The sequence below is a fragment of the Nelumbo nucifera genome, chromosome 1, assembly GCF_055504915.1.
Source record: "Nelumbo nucifera cultivar China Antique chromosome 1, China Antique-T2T, whole genome shotgun sequence".
Classification (NCBI taxonomy): Eukaryota; Viridiplantae; Streptophyta; class Magnoliopsida; order Proteales; family Nelumbonaceae; genus Nelumbo; species Nelumbo nucifera.
The window spans coordinates 16,280,708-16,299,840 of NC_142649.1; the positions used below are offsets into that span (position 1 = coordinate 16,280,708).

At 35.5% G+C, this 19,133-nt stretch overlaps 1 protein-coding gene across 1 annotated transcript; it reads left to right on the top strand.

Annotated features, from left to right (window-relative positions):
* Positions 1-612: 612 nt before the first annotated feature.
* Positions 613-4,401, top strand: LOC104611586 (phosphatidylinositol 4-phosphate 5-kinase MSS4-like protein). The gene has a single exon (XM_010278719.3). The coding sequence runs from the start codon at positions 2,940-2,942 to the stop codon at positions 3,438-3,440; it is 501 nt and encodes a 166-aa protein (XP_010277021.1). The 5' UTR covers positions 613-2,939; the 3' UTR covers positions 3,441-4,401.
* The last annotated feature ends 14,732 nt before the right edge of the window (positions 4,402-19,133 follow it).

Consider the following 19,133-nt stretch of genomic DNA (forward strand, 5'->3'; position numbering starts at 1 on the left):
ATTCCACCAAAACGTATGAAAGCTGCTTTTCTTCACCTGATGTGTCCAGTTTGCTATTACAAGCGAGCTCTCCCACCCCACAAACATATAAGCACAAATCGATGAAAACTTGGCTATAAAACCATGAATGTGTTGGATTAGAGACCCAGTCTATGGTTAGTTCACCATGATGAATCATGAAATTTGGATATATAAACATTACAAGAAAAACATATGATTATAACTGCCCACCAAACAGAAGCATGTGATTATAACTAAATTTATTAATTAGGCTCTTTTACATTATAGTTAATAAATATTAATAATAATAATTAGTAGGCCTGAGAGTTTAGACCATTACAGTTCATGGTTGAATTAAACTGGAGAAAAAGCAGCTAATATCATCATGCTATCTTTGGCTGTTACTAGGGTTGAGGAAAATAATGCCCATCATTATGACTGACTTTTCTCATTACTTTGATTTTTGAATTAATATGTATGGATTTTAGAAAACAACTTAACCATTGCTGGTAAGGGGACCCTAGAGCATTAAGTACACAAACATCTTTAAGATAAATCTGTGAACATGTGGACCATCAGATTAGTTCAATCATTCAGTTTACCCTATTCCTTTATATTGCCCCAAAATAATCCTATAAATGTTCTTCAAAAAGGTTGCATCTAAGGTTATTAATTTCATTTTATTTGATTTTCTACACAGAGGATGGTGGAGTTACAGAACTTACAGTCAATCTGGATATTCAAGGCCCCAACTCATGCTTGAACATATAAACTTGATTTGGGACTCCATACAATAGATTGGTAGATCATTTTGTACAAAGAAGTTGAGCCTATTCAAAAAACTAAAGGTAAGAAGATTCTGATCCCAACATGTTTCTATACACTCTAGGTTTGGATTGAAAGATGGTACCCACTTTGAAGGATTTCCACTGCTTCAGGCCTGGCCCCTTCCAAAGTTTAAGAAATGCATAGTCCAGGTTGCATCCCTGCTTTTAATCCATCCAGTCGGACCGGCATGCTAGCACCAGTACCTGCATTGTTCATAAGATAGGAGGCAATCTGCACCATCCTCTTTGTACATGTTTCAAACTCATGGCAGCCGAGCTGGTGGCGAAAAAACGGATTCATATCTTTGGCCACATCACACCCTATGATAAGTTTTGGCCCAATGGCCCTCTAGCACATGGCAAAAGGTATATTTTGGCAAAAAGTGAGTTGGGTTTCTCACTTCCAATTTAAACAATTCAAGCCTCAAGGGCTACCATTCTCAGGGAAAAGGTGAAATATGGGACTTATGCACATGGGGACACATGACAACTACATACATGGTTAATTTAGATGTTTTCTATGGTTGGACTCCTGGATTTGCCATGGAGAACCCTGGCACCACAGACTGCAGAGACATAAAGGGAACACATTAACTATGCTAACGAAGTCTGGTAGGTCTGCAGGAGCTTCTCCCATGTTCCTTCTTCAATGAGAGATGGCCATGAGGTATGGAGAGGACCACCACCCAATACCTTCTCATACCTAACCATTCCTTTCCTAGATGGGAACCAGACTGCTTTCATAGTATTTCATACCCTTCACTGTATCCTTTATGTGTTTATGATTTGTTATAGGGGGGGCAGAGGGCATTTTGATCTTTCCAAAACCCTCAATCAGTTCCAATGTGCCACAAGTCACTAGCTTTGAGAAGTGAATAGAGACGATTAAGTTTTAAGCATCACCCACCAAGGACCTACCTTCTTCAACACCTCACATGCTGCCACTAACTGCTCCACCCTAACAATTTAATGGTGGGGGCCAAGGGGTCGTAGCCCAGAAACCAGACCAACTTTTTTTTTCACTGTTAATAGATCTCTTTTTCTTTTTAGTCTAATTTCAGGTGGCCTGTAGAAACAGCTCAGATGGATGAGAATAATGGAGGGTCAGTTCTCTGTCATGTAACTGTTTCTTCTTGTACCACGATCCCGCCATGATTGCTGCAGGAGAGCACCATGCTTATTTTAAGTGAGAGACACTTATCATCAGTACAGTGATACAGTCTTCAATTGGGTCAAAGCATTTCACTTCCCCTCAACCACTAGAGATGATAAAGTAAAAGTCATCAGACTCAGACCCCTCTTTTCAATGAAAATCAATTTCCACATCTTGCTTGAGTTGGGAGTGTTGAAAAGATCATGACACCCTCAAAAGAAGATCTCTCTATGCCCCAATACCTCATTGTCCTAAGCCCTACCCCTCACACCATTAAGTCCAAATGAAACCATCTCTCTTTCTCCTCCATAAACAAATCTCTTTCCGAGGACCCCCACCTCCTTCTCTCTTTCTCTTTCTCCATTCATCTTTGAACAAGGTCCTCACATCAGTAGCCACCCAACCAAACTCTTACCTGTCCCATCTAACCATGTAAGAACAAGTGTCACATGGTGAGTTCAAGGTGTGCACCTATCAGCAGGTACCAGACGTCTTATATCCCCTGTTTTCGCCTACTTGGCGGTCCCTATCAATGACTACCATGAGTCACCCACAAAGCTCCCACCCCATTATTGAATAAGAGAAGGCAAGAAGAGAGGGTTGGAGAATAGGGGCCACCTAAATGATGGATCCAAAAGATTAAGTACAGAATGAGGTGCAATTATTCAATCCATGGATTTCATCCTAAGCAAGAAAAAAAAATCCCCAAAAACAGAAAAATAAAAAGAAGTATAATAATAGAACTATTTCTTACCATAGCTCTAGTTGATTGATTCCCATCCTCATTGACAGTGATGCAGAGGAAAGAAAAGGGAGTACTCATTCTCCTTCCCAATTAATAAATATTCATCACTTAATTTCTTCTATTGCTGTTCCTTCTTTCTCTCTCTCTCTCTCTCTCTCTCTCTGTGTCTGTGTGTCTGTGTAAGTTGGGAGCTATAGAGAGGAAGACAAGAGCTATGAAGAATAGTATCAGATGCTGCATCTCCTGCATTCTTCCATGTGGATCTCTCGATGTAATTCGGATAGTACACTCAAATGGCCATGTCGAAGAATTCAGTAGGACAATTCAAGCAGGGGAGATCATGAAGGCACACCCTAAGCACGTCTTGAGGAAACCTTCCTCGCCATCGGAGTCCAACGACGGAGTCGTCCCAAAAATCGTGATATTGCCTCCTGATGCTGAGCTTCAACGTGGGAAGATTTATTTTCTCATGCCCATGAACTCACCACCCGAGAAGACTAAGCCTACAGGTTCAAACAAGAGGAAGAAGAAGAGAGAACAGGAGAGCAATGGAAATTCTTCAATTGCCGTAGCAAAGCTTCTGATATCTGATCAGTACCTGACCGAGATCCTGTCGGAGAAGATATCCACACAAAGAGATCGGAGGCGAGGGCGTGTCGGTATCTGGAGACCTCATTTGGAAAGCATCTCTGAGGCACCAAGTGATCAGTATTGATGAGTTCTGTTTTCTTCTTCTATTTTTTCCCCTCCAGTTTATTCCAGAAGATGATCCATCTCTTTGTATATAAACATATATACAGTCATTGCTTCTGTTTTAGTTCCTGGGTTTGGAATTTGAGGTTATGGTTCTAAACAATTCTGTTAGGATCTCAGTACTGAGAATTGGCCATAATTTGGCTCGAGTCTCTGAGTTGAGGTTGTTGTGAGCATTGTAAGGTTTGTTGTTAGGGACATCAATGGAGAGACCATCACTTTCTACCAGAGAGAGTTTGTGATGCCTTCGCCTTTTCATTCTTCTATGTGAAGACTGAAGAAGACCCAGCTACAACTAATCTTCTGATGTCCAGCATTCTGCAATAAATGAACTAATGAAGGTGGTTGGGACTCGAGACTTGAGATGATTACTTTAGTAAATCTTGGTTCAATCGTCGATCATAAGTTCCGGTGTCCGGACGATGTAGCAATTTATCCAGATGGCTGCCTACGTGTCTACCATTCATTGGATGGAAAAATTAAAAAAAAAATTATTTACAGATTTTGTCCTTGTCAACAATTGATGAACATGGTAGGTAATGAAAATTTTCATCAGTCTTCCTTGATCCTATCTATGCCTTCAATAGTTACCAGACCAGTCCAGATGTCAACCCAGAAAGGGACCGGCCCGGGTCAACCGCCAACCCATGGTGGCTGGCTGCAGTTACAGGATCCAGGGGCCTGACCATTGAATACAGTTGCCAGTTGCAACTTGTAAAGCAGAACTGACAGATCCAGCTACAAGCTAACAGGCTTCTCACTACAACCCAATGATCTACTTGAGCTTAGGGTTCTGTGTCAAGTGGGCCCTCACTAAGAATACATTGGTGGGGTCTAGATGTTATTAAGGCTGAGAAAACAAAAAACCAATGGCCCTGATGTAAGTGATCAACTTTATATGTATTTTGATTTTTCTGCTGAAATAGTTTCACTAAATTGTCTTTTGCACTTTGTTCTGCAGTAAAAGGAATGCGAAATGAGTTGGTGGGATCTGATAGATGGTTAATTGGTTCAGATTTACCCCATCAAGGCAGCATGGCATGCCTGCTTATCGGATCGGACTCTAAGGTGGTGTTCGGTATCGTGGTGTTTTTTCGGAGCATCAACATCAATTCAACGCCGCATTTAACAGAAAAATGTTCAATTCATTGTTTGATTTTTTTTTTTGTACTTGATACAATACACACTAACTTTTCAACCTAATTGATAATAGCAGGATTTGAATCCTACTTCTCTGGTGGGACTACCCAGCTAACATGCTAATCGAGCCACCACTCAGTTGATTAATTCATTGTTTGATTGATCCATTTAATTGATAGATGTTTATTTCAATTTACATGAGAGTCATTGTTGTGAAAAAACCCAAGAAAACAGATTCGAATGGCACTTAAAATGAAAGTAAAACAGAGATAAAGAGAAACAAGTATAGAGAACACACACAGATTTACTTGGTTCAGCTTATAGTCTATGTCCACGGGAGAAGGAGGAATAGAAATCCACTATAAAGTTGGTAATGGAGAAAAAATACAGAGTTGTGCTCTCATAGAAAACCCTAAGCCTCAAATACACCCAATGTCTCACTCGTCTCTCACAAGACTTAGACTCTGTATACAAAAGAGAAAACCCCCGAAAAATGCATAACTCTTTATATTCGGTTCGGACCTATAAGATGAATATGGGTCGAGTCCATGCCGTTGTGGGGGCTGTGCCCCCACACCCCTAATAGTGATTTATGGTGGGCTACCTATGCATCTACCACAAACCATTATGAAAATTTACCTTCGGGTTTTTCTCAAATTAATTCGGAGCGAATTCATGAAGCGGGTCGCAATAAAGAATTCAAGGCACAAACATAACAGCCATTTATCAATTTTTATTTTCTGAGGCATTTTTTACTGTTTGGCACATGGGACGCCTAATGGTGTTAGTGACATTGAATTGTTGAAAAATGTTTAAAGCAAATATCAAATAAGCTTCATGGATACCAAACATCCGCTAAGAGGCTACACATTATTGGGTGGGGTGGTATAGATTTTCTTTCTCTTCTCGAGATAAGCTTCCTATTAATGCTCATTGGTTTGATTTAGATTTTCTTAGGGCCCAAATTAGTATCCTGTACTTTGGTTCTAGTGCCACGTTGGTCATCGAATTTTAAAATGCAATAATTTAGCACCCAAACTTTCAAAACGTGCCAATCTAATACCTGCCATTAATCGGTCCGTTAACCAGCCGTTAAGTGCCATTTGAAAAGACACAAATACCCTTCAATTGTCTTCTAATTCTCTTTACCAACCATCCAAACGTTGGCAAAAATGAACAGTCCTAAATACCTGCCTCTGTTATTTAAGAAAGTTGGAGTTACGTCTCAGTGGACATTCTAATGACCCCAACTTTCTTGAACAAAAGAGGCAAAGATTTGGGACTGTTTATTTTTTGTCAACGTTTGAATAGTTGATAAAGAGAATTAGATGACACTTGAAGGGTATTTATGTATTTTCAAATGACATTTAATGGCTGATTAATGACAAATACTAGATTAATATATTTTAAAAGTTTGGATACTAAATTATCGCATTTCAATTTTCCTTTTGGTCAATGACACATTTATGTCGTACAAGAATAAAATCCAAGGGAATCGATTGAAAGGATCAAATCAGTTGAGGTACATCGAACTTAGTTCTCACTTTCCACCATTCAAAAATGCACTTCTAGCTTTCACTAGAGTTAGTGGGCTTGTCTTTAAGCACTTTGTTCTTATAGAAAAAGTCTGAACTTTTCATGATTAGATTAAAACGGTATAGCCCAGCAATAGTAAAACAGGTGAGCTTTGCTTTTCTTTCCACTGAGTAGAATATTTGAATCCACCATCTTCAGATGAAATGCAGCAGCTTTGGATGGACCCACCATTTTGCTCTCAGGAAGGATGGACAGATATTTAACAAAATTTCATTTGAATTCAATCTAGTGAATGGCGTATCATATAGGTCAGCCCATTGACCCGATTTGACCAGGTTTTAGTTTTTTTAATTAATTTGTTTCAGTTGATTTAACTCAAATTGGATTAGATATTGGGTTTTAGCAGTTTTTATCCAAATTAGGATTAGTTAATTTTAGCCAAAACCCATGTGGCCTGTCGACTCAATATTGTACATGGGTTGAACCATTAGAACAAACTTGGGTTAAACTAGTTCTTTGTGTAGAAATCAGGTCAGATAGATCAAATTCAGAGGTGAGTGATAGGGGTGGTCATAAAAAAACCAAAAAATCGGTAGTTAATCGAATCAATCGGTATATATATATATATATATATTCTATATATTTTTTCATATATATTATATATTATTTATAATTTAATATGTTACATATATTTCTAGTATTTATATTATATATTTATATATTTATTGATAATATATTATAAATTAAAAAATAAAAAAATCGAAAAAACAAACTAGTCAATCCATTAACCGATTGCTTTTGGTTCGATTTAGATTTTGGTTTCAAAAAACCGAAAGAATGGTTCGGACTATAAAGAAGTCTATGGTTCAGTTAACCAAATCATAAACACCCTTAATGAAGGGGATTAAAGGGGTATTATAGTAATTTGCTAAGGGATAGCATTGGTATTAAAGGATTTTGAAGAGGCTAGATTTGTTATTTGCTTTTGTAGTGCAGAAGTTGATAAGAAAAGGGAAGCAATGATTCAACAGCCCTCTCACTTTCCATCGATTATAAGCATCGTTGTCTCCAACTTTTGAATTGATTTTCTTTAATGGAGAATCTCCACCCATGTGCTTTAACCTTAGATGAAAAAAAAGAGGATAAACCCACACAGACCGCACAGAAAGGCAGACAGACAGACAGACAGAGTGAGAAGTTTGAAAGAAAGAGAGAGCTTTGGATGGAAACCTTGAAAGGGATCGGGAGTGAGATCTTTGGATGGATAATAAAAGGGGAATGAATAAGGGAGAAATTAATTAACGGCTTTTTTCTGGAACCACGATCTGCTTCTAAATGCATATAAATCTAAGAAAACAATGTAACATGACCAAGTGATGGTCTGTTGCAGGGACCATCCGCTTACACAAATCCCCATCACTTTTATCTCAATCATACTCGGCGGCGTTGCCGGAACCTCAGATGCATATGATATGGTCCTTACATATTATCATTCACCGTACATCCAAGAAAGTCGGATTGGGTTGAAGTTCAGATTAGGGTTAAGGGACTCCGGATCTCCTGCTCACAATACACCAAACATGCATCGGGAACATCTCCCCATGCATGATACTATATAGAGGATAAGATATTTTTCATGTGTGACTGTGATATTATGTGGGTAGATGTGAGCAGGAGATCTGGACTCGGGTTAAGGTTAAGTCTACTCAGCTGAACTCAACTTAGATTCAACCCCATATATGTTAAAGTGTTGACATGCATCTATAAATGTATCTATGTAGTTCTGTATGTGTGTGCATGCATGTATGCATGTATGCATTTATGTATGTATACATGATTTTATTTTTAATGGGATATCTATATGTATGATTATGGTTTTTAAAACCGAACCAGTCAGAGGTCCGATTACCGATTCGAATGGTCCGACCGTTCGATCCGAACAGTTAGCCTGTTCTGACAAAAAAAATTGAAAAACGATCAAAACAATTCAAACGATTAACCAACCAGTTCAGCGGTTTACTGAAGCTTGTGAACTTAATGAAGCTTACCTCGTGAAGCTTGTGAATTTAATTGAGCTTATATGATATTTTAATTTTATTCGTATGATTTTTATTTCTTATATGAAGCTTAGCTCATTAACAAGCTTCAGCTGAATTTGAACTCATGTTTTTCTACTGAGCACAACTGAATAGCCAAATATTCAACTCAATTTGGCTCAAATTCAATCCTACCAGAAGGCGACAAATCTATACTCTAAGATCCAAAGAAGCTATATGCTCCTATTTGGTTCCATTATCAATAGTTGATTTCATATTTTTTGTTAATTTTTATGATAATCTAGGTTAAACTGACGGCGCTTGAGTGTCTTTACTTTTGAATTTTTAGTGTTTAGGTTTTCTTTTATTTGTATTCATTCTATTTTTTTCAACTATTTGACAACTTCCCACCAAAAATGAATAATGGGGTTTAATGAAAAAGAACAGAACTTTTTCTTTTTTGTCAAATACAAATTTACATCACACAGTTGCTGTTCATATTTGGTTCGTACAGTAAAGAGGTATACTCGGTAAATATGATTATCGTACATATTAGCAAACACCCCTTAAGATTGAGTTTATTTTCCTTATTTTATCAAATTATATATTTTCAATTTATTTGATATTCCATACAACCTTATGATTATCATATATATAAATTAGACACATTTTTTATTATTTTGCATGTTGTCTAAATAATGATAATAATAGTAATAATTAAATTAGATACATTTATGATACTTTTATTAATCAAATTAAAAAATAATTAAATTGGATACATTATTGAAAATTTTGGATATATTATGACCATCTGCAATTGAAAAAAATGATACTATTTTTTTTATATTTATTTCTATTATAAAAATTTGTATGATATTAAAGAAATGAAATTGTTTACACCTTTCGCTTTTCTATCAACAATTAAGATAACTTTCCAAAAATATTCAAGAAATGAAAATTTTCAAGAAATACTTTACTCCCAAAAATATGGTGAATATTTAGTTTTTTCCTATAAATAGGGCTGTTCATGGGTCGGGTTGGGTCGGTTTACTGAGGTTTTTCCAACCGACCCGACCTGATCGGGTTATCTGAGATGGAAACCGAAACTGACCCAGTGTTAAGCAAAACTGACCTGGTCGGTTTGAGTCAGGTTGGATCAGTTTTGGTCGGTTTTGGCTCTAAGTTCATCCATGCCCCCCATGGCCCATGTGCCTGTGTGGTGCAAGTTTGGGTTGTCAGATATTTCAATTTTTATGTAAAACTAGAATATCTTTATTTAACAGTTTTAAATATAAAATATATATTTAAATAGATTAGGTCGATTTAATTTAAAATCGAAACCAACCCAACCATTTTGATTTATATAAAAAAAAAATATATATATATATATATATATATGTATGTATGTATAAAAGACATAATAATTTATAATGAATAATTGTTGAAAGGGATGCATGGGCAAATACAACTTAATTGGATGGTCAATGTTATGATTTATTATAAAGGAAATTGAAATGTTGGAAGATTGTAGTACTAAAATCAAAGATCAGTCAACTAATGGAGGAAAAGAAAACATTGCATGTGTTTGAATTTTGATAGTTCATATATCACAATCAACAGCCCATAATTAATGATGGTTTCATAACATGATTTTAGCTTTTGCAAAGTCAACCTATATGCATAAAATAAAATCATCATTATCATCATCATGAGGAAAGAGAATAAAAAAGCAAAGGGCTAAAAATAAAATAAAATCAGAAGTAAATATTTAATTAATTTTTGGAAATTAAAAGTCTATTTAGTTCAGACATGAATAGAAATGGGAATTGAAATCAGTAGGAATGGGATTCCATTTTCAAGGAAGGGGCAAGGAATGACCATTTCCTTAAAAGAGGAAATGCTATTCCAGCAGAAATGAGAATAAAATTTCGATTCTATCTAACCAAACAATTGAAATTAGAATAACCTATTCTGATTCTGATTCCGATTCCAAACCCTTATTCCCACAAACTAAATAACGTCTTAAATTTTACAAAAGAAAAGCAAATCCAAACAATCAAATGAAACAAAATTTGTCGTTTGTTTCTCTACCATTCAATGAATCGACATGTTATAGAACGAGTCAAATAGGCCACGACAAAACATGATATTTATATTTGTATAGATAGGTTGCTTATAATTCCCACCTAAATTGGTGCTGAATTATATTGATAAGAAGTTGGGGAGGTGACCCAACCCGATCCTCTGGTTCTATTGATTTTCCTTTCTTTTTCATGTGGGATTTCAAGAATTGATTGTGCTTTTAACTTCAGAGTGTTTTTTTTTTTTTACTTTTAAGTTGAGATTTTTGAGGTGCTTAAAAGCATGATAACATCATTTTCGGTTAGATTCTTAATGTCAAATTGTAATTTCTCCCAAATGTTAAAAGGTAAGAATTTTGGACATTAAAAGTATTTACTAGAAAACACGACGGAAGTTTAAGTAATTTACCCCAATAGGGGGGGGGGGGGTAAATTACCCTAGAAAACACGAGGTTTATCAAAGCACTTTTGCAAAAGTGCTTTTTTAATGCCAAAAGGGTATCTTTTTGTAATTTTCAGTTTTTTATTTTATTTTAATATACTTTTATAAATTTTATATGTTCTGTTTTTTAATATAATTTGCATGGTTTTTAAAAACGAACCGGAAACAGAACTTGTTAAGAGACCAGTTTCCAATTAAGTGGTTCAACCGTTCGGGTTGAACGGTTCGACCCATGATGTCATAAATAAATTTTAAAAAAATAGAAATAATAAAAAATAGCATAAAATTAAATAAAAACAGAAAATAAAACTATCTAAATAAAAAATAATACAGTACAAAATACATAAAAAATATAAAAAATAAAATATAGAAATTTTCTAAAAACTACAGAAAAAAACACAAAAAAAAAAATATAGAAAAAATGGAAAAATAAAACGGAAAATTGCAAAAAGTACAGAAAAAAAACTCTAGAATATTAAATCCTAAAATGCAAATATCCTTGACATAAAATCAAGATTCACAGGGATAGATTCCCCTGGCACCAAAATAAAAGGGGAGAAATAGGAGCATTCACTCTAAAATGTTAGATTGCTATGCAACCAGGATTGATCTCTAAAAGACTTCAATATACATTAATTTTACCAAATTGATCAAAAAATTATATTAATTTGTACCTAATCACCATGCTAAATGATGCTCCCTAAGCTTCAACCAATCAAAAACTTCAAAACCTTGTGTTTTCTTTAATTTCTGAGATTTTCTTTAGAACTGCTCCTAGGTGTCAAAAACACTCACAATCAATCTCCAAATCTTTAGAACTGCCCACCACTGCAAACTCGCTTGCCACAAAGCCTGGAAGTGCTGCAAATTGCAAAAAACGCTGGCCGTTGCTGCAAACTCGCCATCGTCGATCGCTGTTAATCGCGGTTGTTCAATGTGTGTCGTCGTTGAATGCTGGAGGTGTTGGCCGCCACAGGTGGTCAGTTGGGTGTGAGGAATGGCCGCCGCTACAAACTCGTTTGCCGCAAAGCCTAGAAGTTCTACAAATTGCAAAAAACTCTGGTTGCTGCTGCAAACTCACCATTGCCGGTCGTCGTTAATCACCGTTGGCTGGTGTATGTCGTCGTTGAACGTTGTAGGTACTGGCCGCAGTAGGTGGTCAGTTGGGTGTAAGGACTAAGAAGAGGGAAGAACGAAGGGTTAGAACAAAAGTGGGGTTCTAACCCTACATTCAATTAATTGATTTGGGATGGGGTTATTAACGTAATTTTATTTTTTATTTTTTATTTTATTTAAAACAATAAAAATAAAAAAGAGAACCCGCGAATTGCTGTCCGAGTTGAACAATTTAGCGGTCCGACCGTCAGGGTTAGCATTTTTTTGACTTTTTCAATGTTTTTTAGAGATTTCCGATTTTCAGTATAACTAGACCCAGGGGCCTGACCAGTTACCGATTTTTCCGATTCGACTGTCCGGTCCAATCCGATTTTGAAAACCATGATAATTTGTGATATTTCATTCGGTTTGAATTGGATCCAATCCAGTCCATTTATATTTTAATGGACTGGATTGGATTTAGTTTGTACTGGATTTGGACCGGATTGGGTCCAATCCATTTGTAAGTGGATTCATATTAGACTGAATCGGGTTGGACCAAATCCAGTCCAATTGACACCTCTACCCACAAGCATTCAATTCTTTTTTTTTTTTGGAAATAAATAGAATACACAACAAAAGATTAACACTAGTTCTATTCAAGGAGGATAACTCGTAATCGAATCATTCCATACTTGTGAATGAGAACAAAATGTAACAACTTGGGGGGTGTTTTGTAGTGTGATGAGAAATTAGTGGGTGTGAACTAATCCACACCACACCCTATGGCAGAGATCAATCTACACCAAACCACAGGCTACAACTGTTTTGAACTGTGAACAAATTGTGTGGACTAAACCAATCCACACCCACAATGGCGTTTTGTAGCGTGGTGTGGATTGGTCCACACCACACTTTTTTGATTCCATGTATCCCATACATTTTATAAATGATATACACAGTTAATCATAAATGTCTAACTTTTGCATTTTATATGATAAATATTTTTAAAAAATGCATCAATGAATTAATATTAACCAATAAATCAAGGTTTTCAAAACCGGGCTAGACCGGATAGTCGGATAAAAAAAATCAGGAACTGGTCAAGTGACTGGTTCTGTTTTTCTCCAAAACCAGAGATTTGTAAAAAATGATGATTTGGTTAACAAATCGTTGACCCGAGCAGTTGAACCGTTCGATCTATTCAACGATTTTGATAATTTCTTATTTTTTTAATTTTTTTGTTAGAATGGTCCGACTGTTCGGTTTGAATGGTCGGACCGTTTGACCTGGGAACCAGACCCCTGACCGGTTCATTCTCTAGGTTGGTTTTAAAAACCTTGTGATAAATATTAATTTTTTATAAAACAATAGTAAAATAATTAAAAAATATATTTTAAATATCTAAAAATATTATTTTATTGATAAAAACATTAAAAATTTATAAAAATTAAAAAATTTAGTAAAATATTAATATTTTAGATCATACAACTGAAATGCAACTACAAGAATTTTAGAGATAAAACCAAAGGTGTATCTGTAGTCTGTCTTATATCACACAACGTTTGACCCCTACTCTTTGAAGCATGGGATCAAAAATAAACCGTGGATAGGACGTATCCACGAGTTTTTCCCATTGACGATATATTGGGGTGTGGACGAGACCTGTCCACGGTATATTGAGGTGTGGCATGGACCGGTCCCGTCCACACCCAACTGAACGGGACCAAATTCCGTGGACAGGACCGAAAATACGCGGTGCCAAACACCGCCCTGATGAGCCACCCAATCAGCACTCCTGCTAACCCAATTAAAAGAAAATTGAGGTCTGAAATCTTGAAGCTAAGGTTGTGTTTGGTTGCAGTGTAATTTTATTTGCACTAGTACAAATGCATGAGAGTGCAAATGAAAAAAAAATGTAAATTTTCATTTAACTTTGTATTTGGTTTTACTTTACTCTGCTTCATGTCTTAATTCATTTCATTTGTAACGCAATCAAACAAAATAAGCTAAAATTTGAAATAAGAATAGGTCAGAATTTACACTGAAATCATTTGCACTGCCACAGTTTCGCATCAATGCAAATAAATTTGCATTGCAACCAAACACAGCCTAAGAAAATTATATCTCCCATGATTGGCCAAGCCACTTATCATTTAGTGTAGCATTGGTTCCACAGCCTACTTCACAGCCGTTGCCTTCAACTAACATGAACTAGTTACAAAAGGCATTTGTGCAAATAAAATCATTTGCATCATTTTATTTGGTAAGAGCGTGAAAATACAAGGTTTAGAAATACCATATACACATTTACATCCTACATACTTGCATTTGTACATTTTTTCTAAAGTAAGCCTACCGGATTTTGAGTGTGAAGGCAGAGTAATTGTATAAGGATTAAACAGGATGAAAAGCTCATGAGTAAACCAGGGCCACTTCTGTTTTCACCATTAAAAAAAACACCTACTTGTATTGTTAGTTGGCCGCTCCTGACACCAAGATGATCCATGTGAATATGAACTCTCTAAGAATGCAAGTTCTGATTCACTTTTTCTTTGGATTCAGGTTTTGTTTTACCCTACTTTTTTGCTTTTGAGCTTTAGACTGTATAAAATAAAATCGAGTCAAAATTTGCTCTGAGATTTTGTAAAAACATCATAATCTAAAGTCAAAAACACATTTAAGCTTTAAGGTTATGCTTATTTGATTATTTCTCTTATTTTCTATCAAAACAAATATAGCCTTTATTTTCTATCAAAAAGCTAAGTTTATTTAATAGAAAATAGAGAGAAATAGAAAGTTGAAGGGAAATTCTTAACAAAATTTAAGCAACTTTCTGTTTCTCTCTTGCTTTCTATCAAACCAAAAAACAGCCTGAAGGCACAAACTATGAATCTCATCCAAACAAAGTTGAATATGGATTGATGATATACAAGTTATAAGATTTTTATAAACAAACAAACAGACAAACAAACAAACAAATCAAGAGGTGAAAATAAAGGCAGTCGCTTGACACATGGGAATGCCTTGTCCCTTAGTCGATGGGGTTAATGGGTCCTGTCTAAGACAGTGTCTAGAGGCTAGAGCTAGACCCAAATCAACATTATTAGTTGAATTTGTTGTAGTCAACTACTACATGCTTTATATCCAAAACATTTTTTTTAAAGAGTTTTGCAACAGAACATTCTCCCACATTCCATATATATCACAACAAAATCACACAGTAGTGGTCATGCTTCAAGCTTATTTTTGCTCCAAATCACATGGGCATGTTGAAAGTAAAATGGCTAGCTCCAAAGTGACCCATGCTTTGGCCTTTGGGCGTCCATTAAAAAGCCCAGGCCCAGTACTACCATGCTTTAGGTGGTACAGACATTGTCATATAAAGTCAATAAATACTTTCAGTACTCCCAGCATTAAATTTGTAGGGCGTCATCTAAAAAAAGAGGAAATTTCAAACGACCAAGATACTACATGTCTTACAACAAGAAAAACTGGAGTCTGGAGCCCGGAGGCATCCACCCTAGTTGGTGTTTTGCCCGGCAAATCATGTACAAGTGATTCAATTTTTCTCCAAACAGTTTGAAACTAATTATTTTTTCAGACAAAAGAATTAACTATGTTTCCACCATCCCCACATAGAAAATAAAACCACATAATTGTGGCCATACTCCACGTCCAGACCCATGTGTTGGTTCTTTCTAATCCTTTTAAATTGGGGCATCCAACAACAAGCTGAGAGGCCTATAATGATTTGTAGGTACTGCACGTCCAGACCCAAAGATTTTGCTACACAAGATAATGTGTGTGTTAAGGTATTATAAACAATAATGTCATATAATCCAGTATTGAATTCTTTAACAATATAATATTAAATTCGATTGAATATTTCTTTTTTTCCTTTTATTTATTTATTTTTTTGTATTATATAATACACATTAGTGGGGATTCAAGGATGGAGATGGAGCAGGATGTATAAGTTTATTGTCCATACCCAAGGATTAAGGGGTTGTTTGGCAAGTCCTTTTGGAAAGATCTTTTAGTAGCTCTGACAGTCAAAAGATGCATTAAGCTTTTACATTAAGATTTAAGTGGCCTAAAGCCTGTTTGGTTACGATGTGTCTTTCCGTGCATTTTTCTGTACAAAGACGAATATAAAAAAATGCAAAAACTCCATTTGAAGCTTCTTGAAAATCACCCGTTTTAGGCTTTTCACATCTTTTTGGTGCGGTAGCTTTTGGCAACTAGATATACTATGAACCAAACGGAAAAAGACTGAATCGTAGTCCGCCAAACTTGTAAATAACCAATAGACCGCACGAAAAGACATACCAAACATGACCTAAAATATCGATACAGTACACCTTATCTTGTATCCATTATCCATATTGGTTGACTTGAAAATGGCTGGATAAGATGATACAAAAAACCTTAAAACTTTGGGATCTAATCCCTCTTCCTCTAATGCCTAAAAAAAGTTAAAAAAAGTTGAGTATCAGCCATATTGATATTCAATATGTATTAATACTCACCTTTAAATATTATCATATTGGGTGCATCAATAATTTAATCCTTATCCATACCACACAGAGCCTGTATTGGGTGCATCAATAATTTCAGCATCTGCACATTTTAAGTCCATGGCTTTTTGGAGTGGAGTTCAGATCTGCGCCCCACAACGTCCCACAGCACATCTCCGCCATGCATTGGGGAACATCTCCCTATGATATATCAGAAGCGAATATTCCCAATACACAACGGGGATGTGCTGTCGAACGTTGTGAGGCGCAGATGTGAACTCTTTGGAGTTTGGAGTGATACCGTGTGGCTATGTTGATTAATGGGTCATTAACTTCAATGCTTCATAAGGCAAAGATGTTTTTCTAATTCATAAATTAACTACTAAAATAGGTGCTGAAAGTACAGTATAGAAGAGATTTGAAATTCAAAAAAGTTCAGTTTAACATTTTAGGTGGTGATGACCACATGTGTATTTCATTTTCTAAACCAAAACAACTGCTACATCAATCAAAATTACCTATTCCCCAATGCCCAACCACTGTTGCTAACTTGGCATAGGTGGTCAAAAGGTTTCTTTGTTTTCACCACCACCACCATCATAGTCATCATCTAAGCATTATATCAACGATATGGGCCGGTTATATGAATCTGGTTTCAAAATAATATCTAAGCTCTGACTTAATTGGCTTAATTGCTTCGAGGTTTTCATATTGTGCTTTTAATTATAATTGTCTTAAAATATAATTTTAATATTATGCTTGTAATATCATCGTCCAAATGTGTCAATTTAACAAATTTAGAGGTTTGATTGGATCCCTTCTACATTTGTTATTGTAGATATCCTATAGGGTCTGACAATGTTCAAAGCAATGTTTTCAACTAGCCGTTGACTCGGCCGGTCGAATCATTCAAACCATCACCTGGTTAGGATTTCAAGTCTAATTCAGTCAAGACTTGTCAGACGGTTAAAAACTGTTGATTTGGTCAAGAACCATTTGACCCAGTGATTGGGTTATGGGTTGCATACTCAATGCATGCAAAACTTTCAGAGACCATAACTTTGCACTCCAATATTTGGTTGGAGTGATTTTTTTAAATGTAGGTAACTTTTCTATCTCTATGCGTTCGAAGGAGCTAGGCGCCTTGTCCTCGCTATTTTTGCGAAAAATCCCCTTTTTTGGCATCAAATTGCAATTTTTAATATTTTTTATAAATAAAAATATTAAAAATTAAATTAAAAAACATAAATTAAATATAAAATAATACATATAACATATTTAAAACATATTTATACATTATTTATTGCTAAAATATAATTTTATATACAATATATATATGCATTGATGTGGCATGGTCTGAACCACTCGACCTGGTCGGTCGAACCGACGACCTACGACCCAGAGGTAAAAACAGTTTGGCCTCCAGGTTGGTTTTTAAAACATTGATTCAAAGTATCAATACACTCCGTTGGAACTGAAAGGGATGTGTTAGTATCTTGAACTTTGTGCTTTTTTTTTTCAAAACTTCAGAACCAGGAGCCTTTTTCTTTTCAAAAACAAAATCAACCATATTGTCAAACACCCCTTAATTGTTAAAATAAATCTCTTATTAGTATTTCCTTTTTGTGTGGCAATTGTCTTTGTTTTCAAAAGTAAAAACAACCATGTTGTCCAACACTCCCTTAATTGTTAAAAAAAGCATACTGGTCATAAAAAATATGATACAATACCCATATTTTATTTATATTTTGGATTAGCTGAATGTGATTACTGTGCTTGGGACGAGATCACAACTCCGCCCCACAGCACATCCCCGCCGTGTATTGGGAAGATCTCCCAATGATGTCACTGGTACTATCATCGGGAGATGTTTCCAATACACGATGGGGATGTGCTGTGGGGCGTTATGGGGTGGCCCTTTGTGGGGCAGAGATGTGAACTTGAGACTGTATAACCAATAATAATGCCCTACATGACTACATCAGCTATGCATGTGAAATGAAAGATTGAGTGCTTTTGGGGAATATGTACTTTTCTGGCTGATGTGGAGTGTTTCTATTGGTTACACAGTTATCACACTCAGTTAATTTGGGCTCTTCGGAAAGGGCAGGTCTATCTAGAACCACTTAGATTAGGCCCAATCCATAGATGACACTGCCCTGCTTTACCAGTAGGCTTGTCAATGATACCAGAAAACATGTGGCCCCACATCTGATCTAATTATCTCAAGTTGGAATGATGTGTTTATGTAATTGGATTGAATTCAGATTTGACTCCATACGCCCTGGTTAAAATTTGGTTATGATTAATATTTATTGATTTTAAAATATAAATTTATATAATTATATTTAAAATTATAAAAAATGTATTTTTAAAAATTATATATTATATATATATATATATATAATAAATTTAGTATGTTGTAATAAATCCAATTGAACTTCAAACCAAATTGGGATGCTAATCGGATCAGATTTGGATTTTACTGAATCCAATCCAAATCTGACCTGTTTACAGCTTTATTTACCAGTGAGGCATTTGACAAAATTTTCCATGTGTCTTTTGTGCTTTTCAAAGATCAGAAAAGACCAAAATTTGATTTTGTTTTTGGTTTGGCAATAAAAGATGGAAAACCAGAAAAACCTATTTCCAGAAACTCGTGAAATGCCAAAAACGACCAAAAATCAAGAAATTTCAAATGAAGATTTGATAATTCTGCATTTTAAAACATCCTTATACTCGATTTTGAATAGCCTGATTGACCAGTATACTAAACAAATGATCTTTGATTTTTAAAGACGAGTT

Bases quoted from the DNA above. Each gene is read 5' to 3' on its own strand.
- LOC104611586 (XM_010278719.3), top strand. From the start codon at position 2,940: ATGAAGAATAGTATCAGATGCTGCATCTCCTGCATTCTTCCATGTGGA.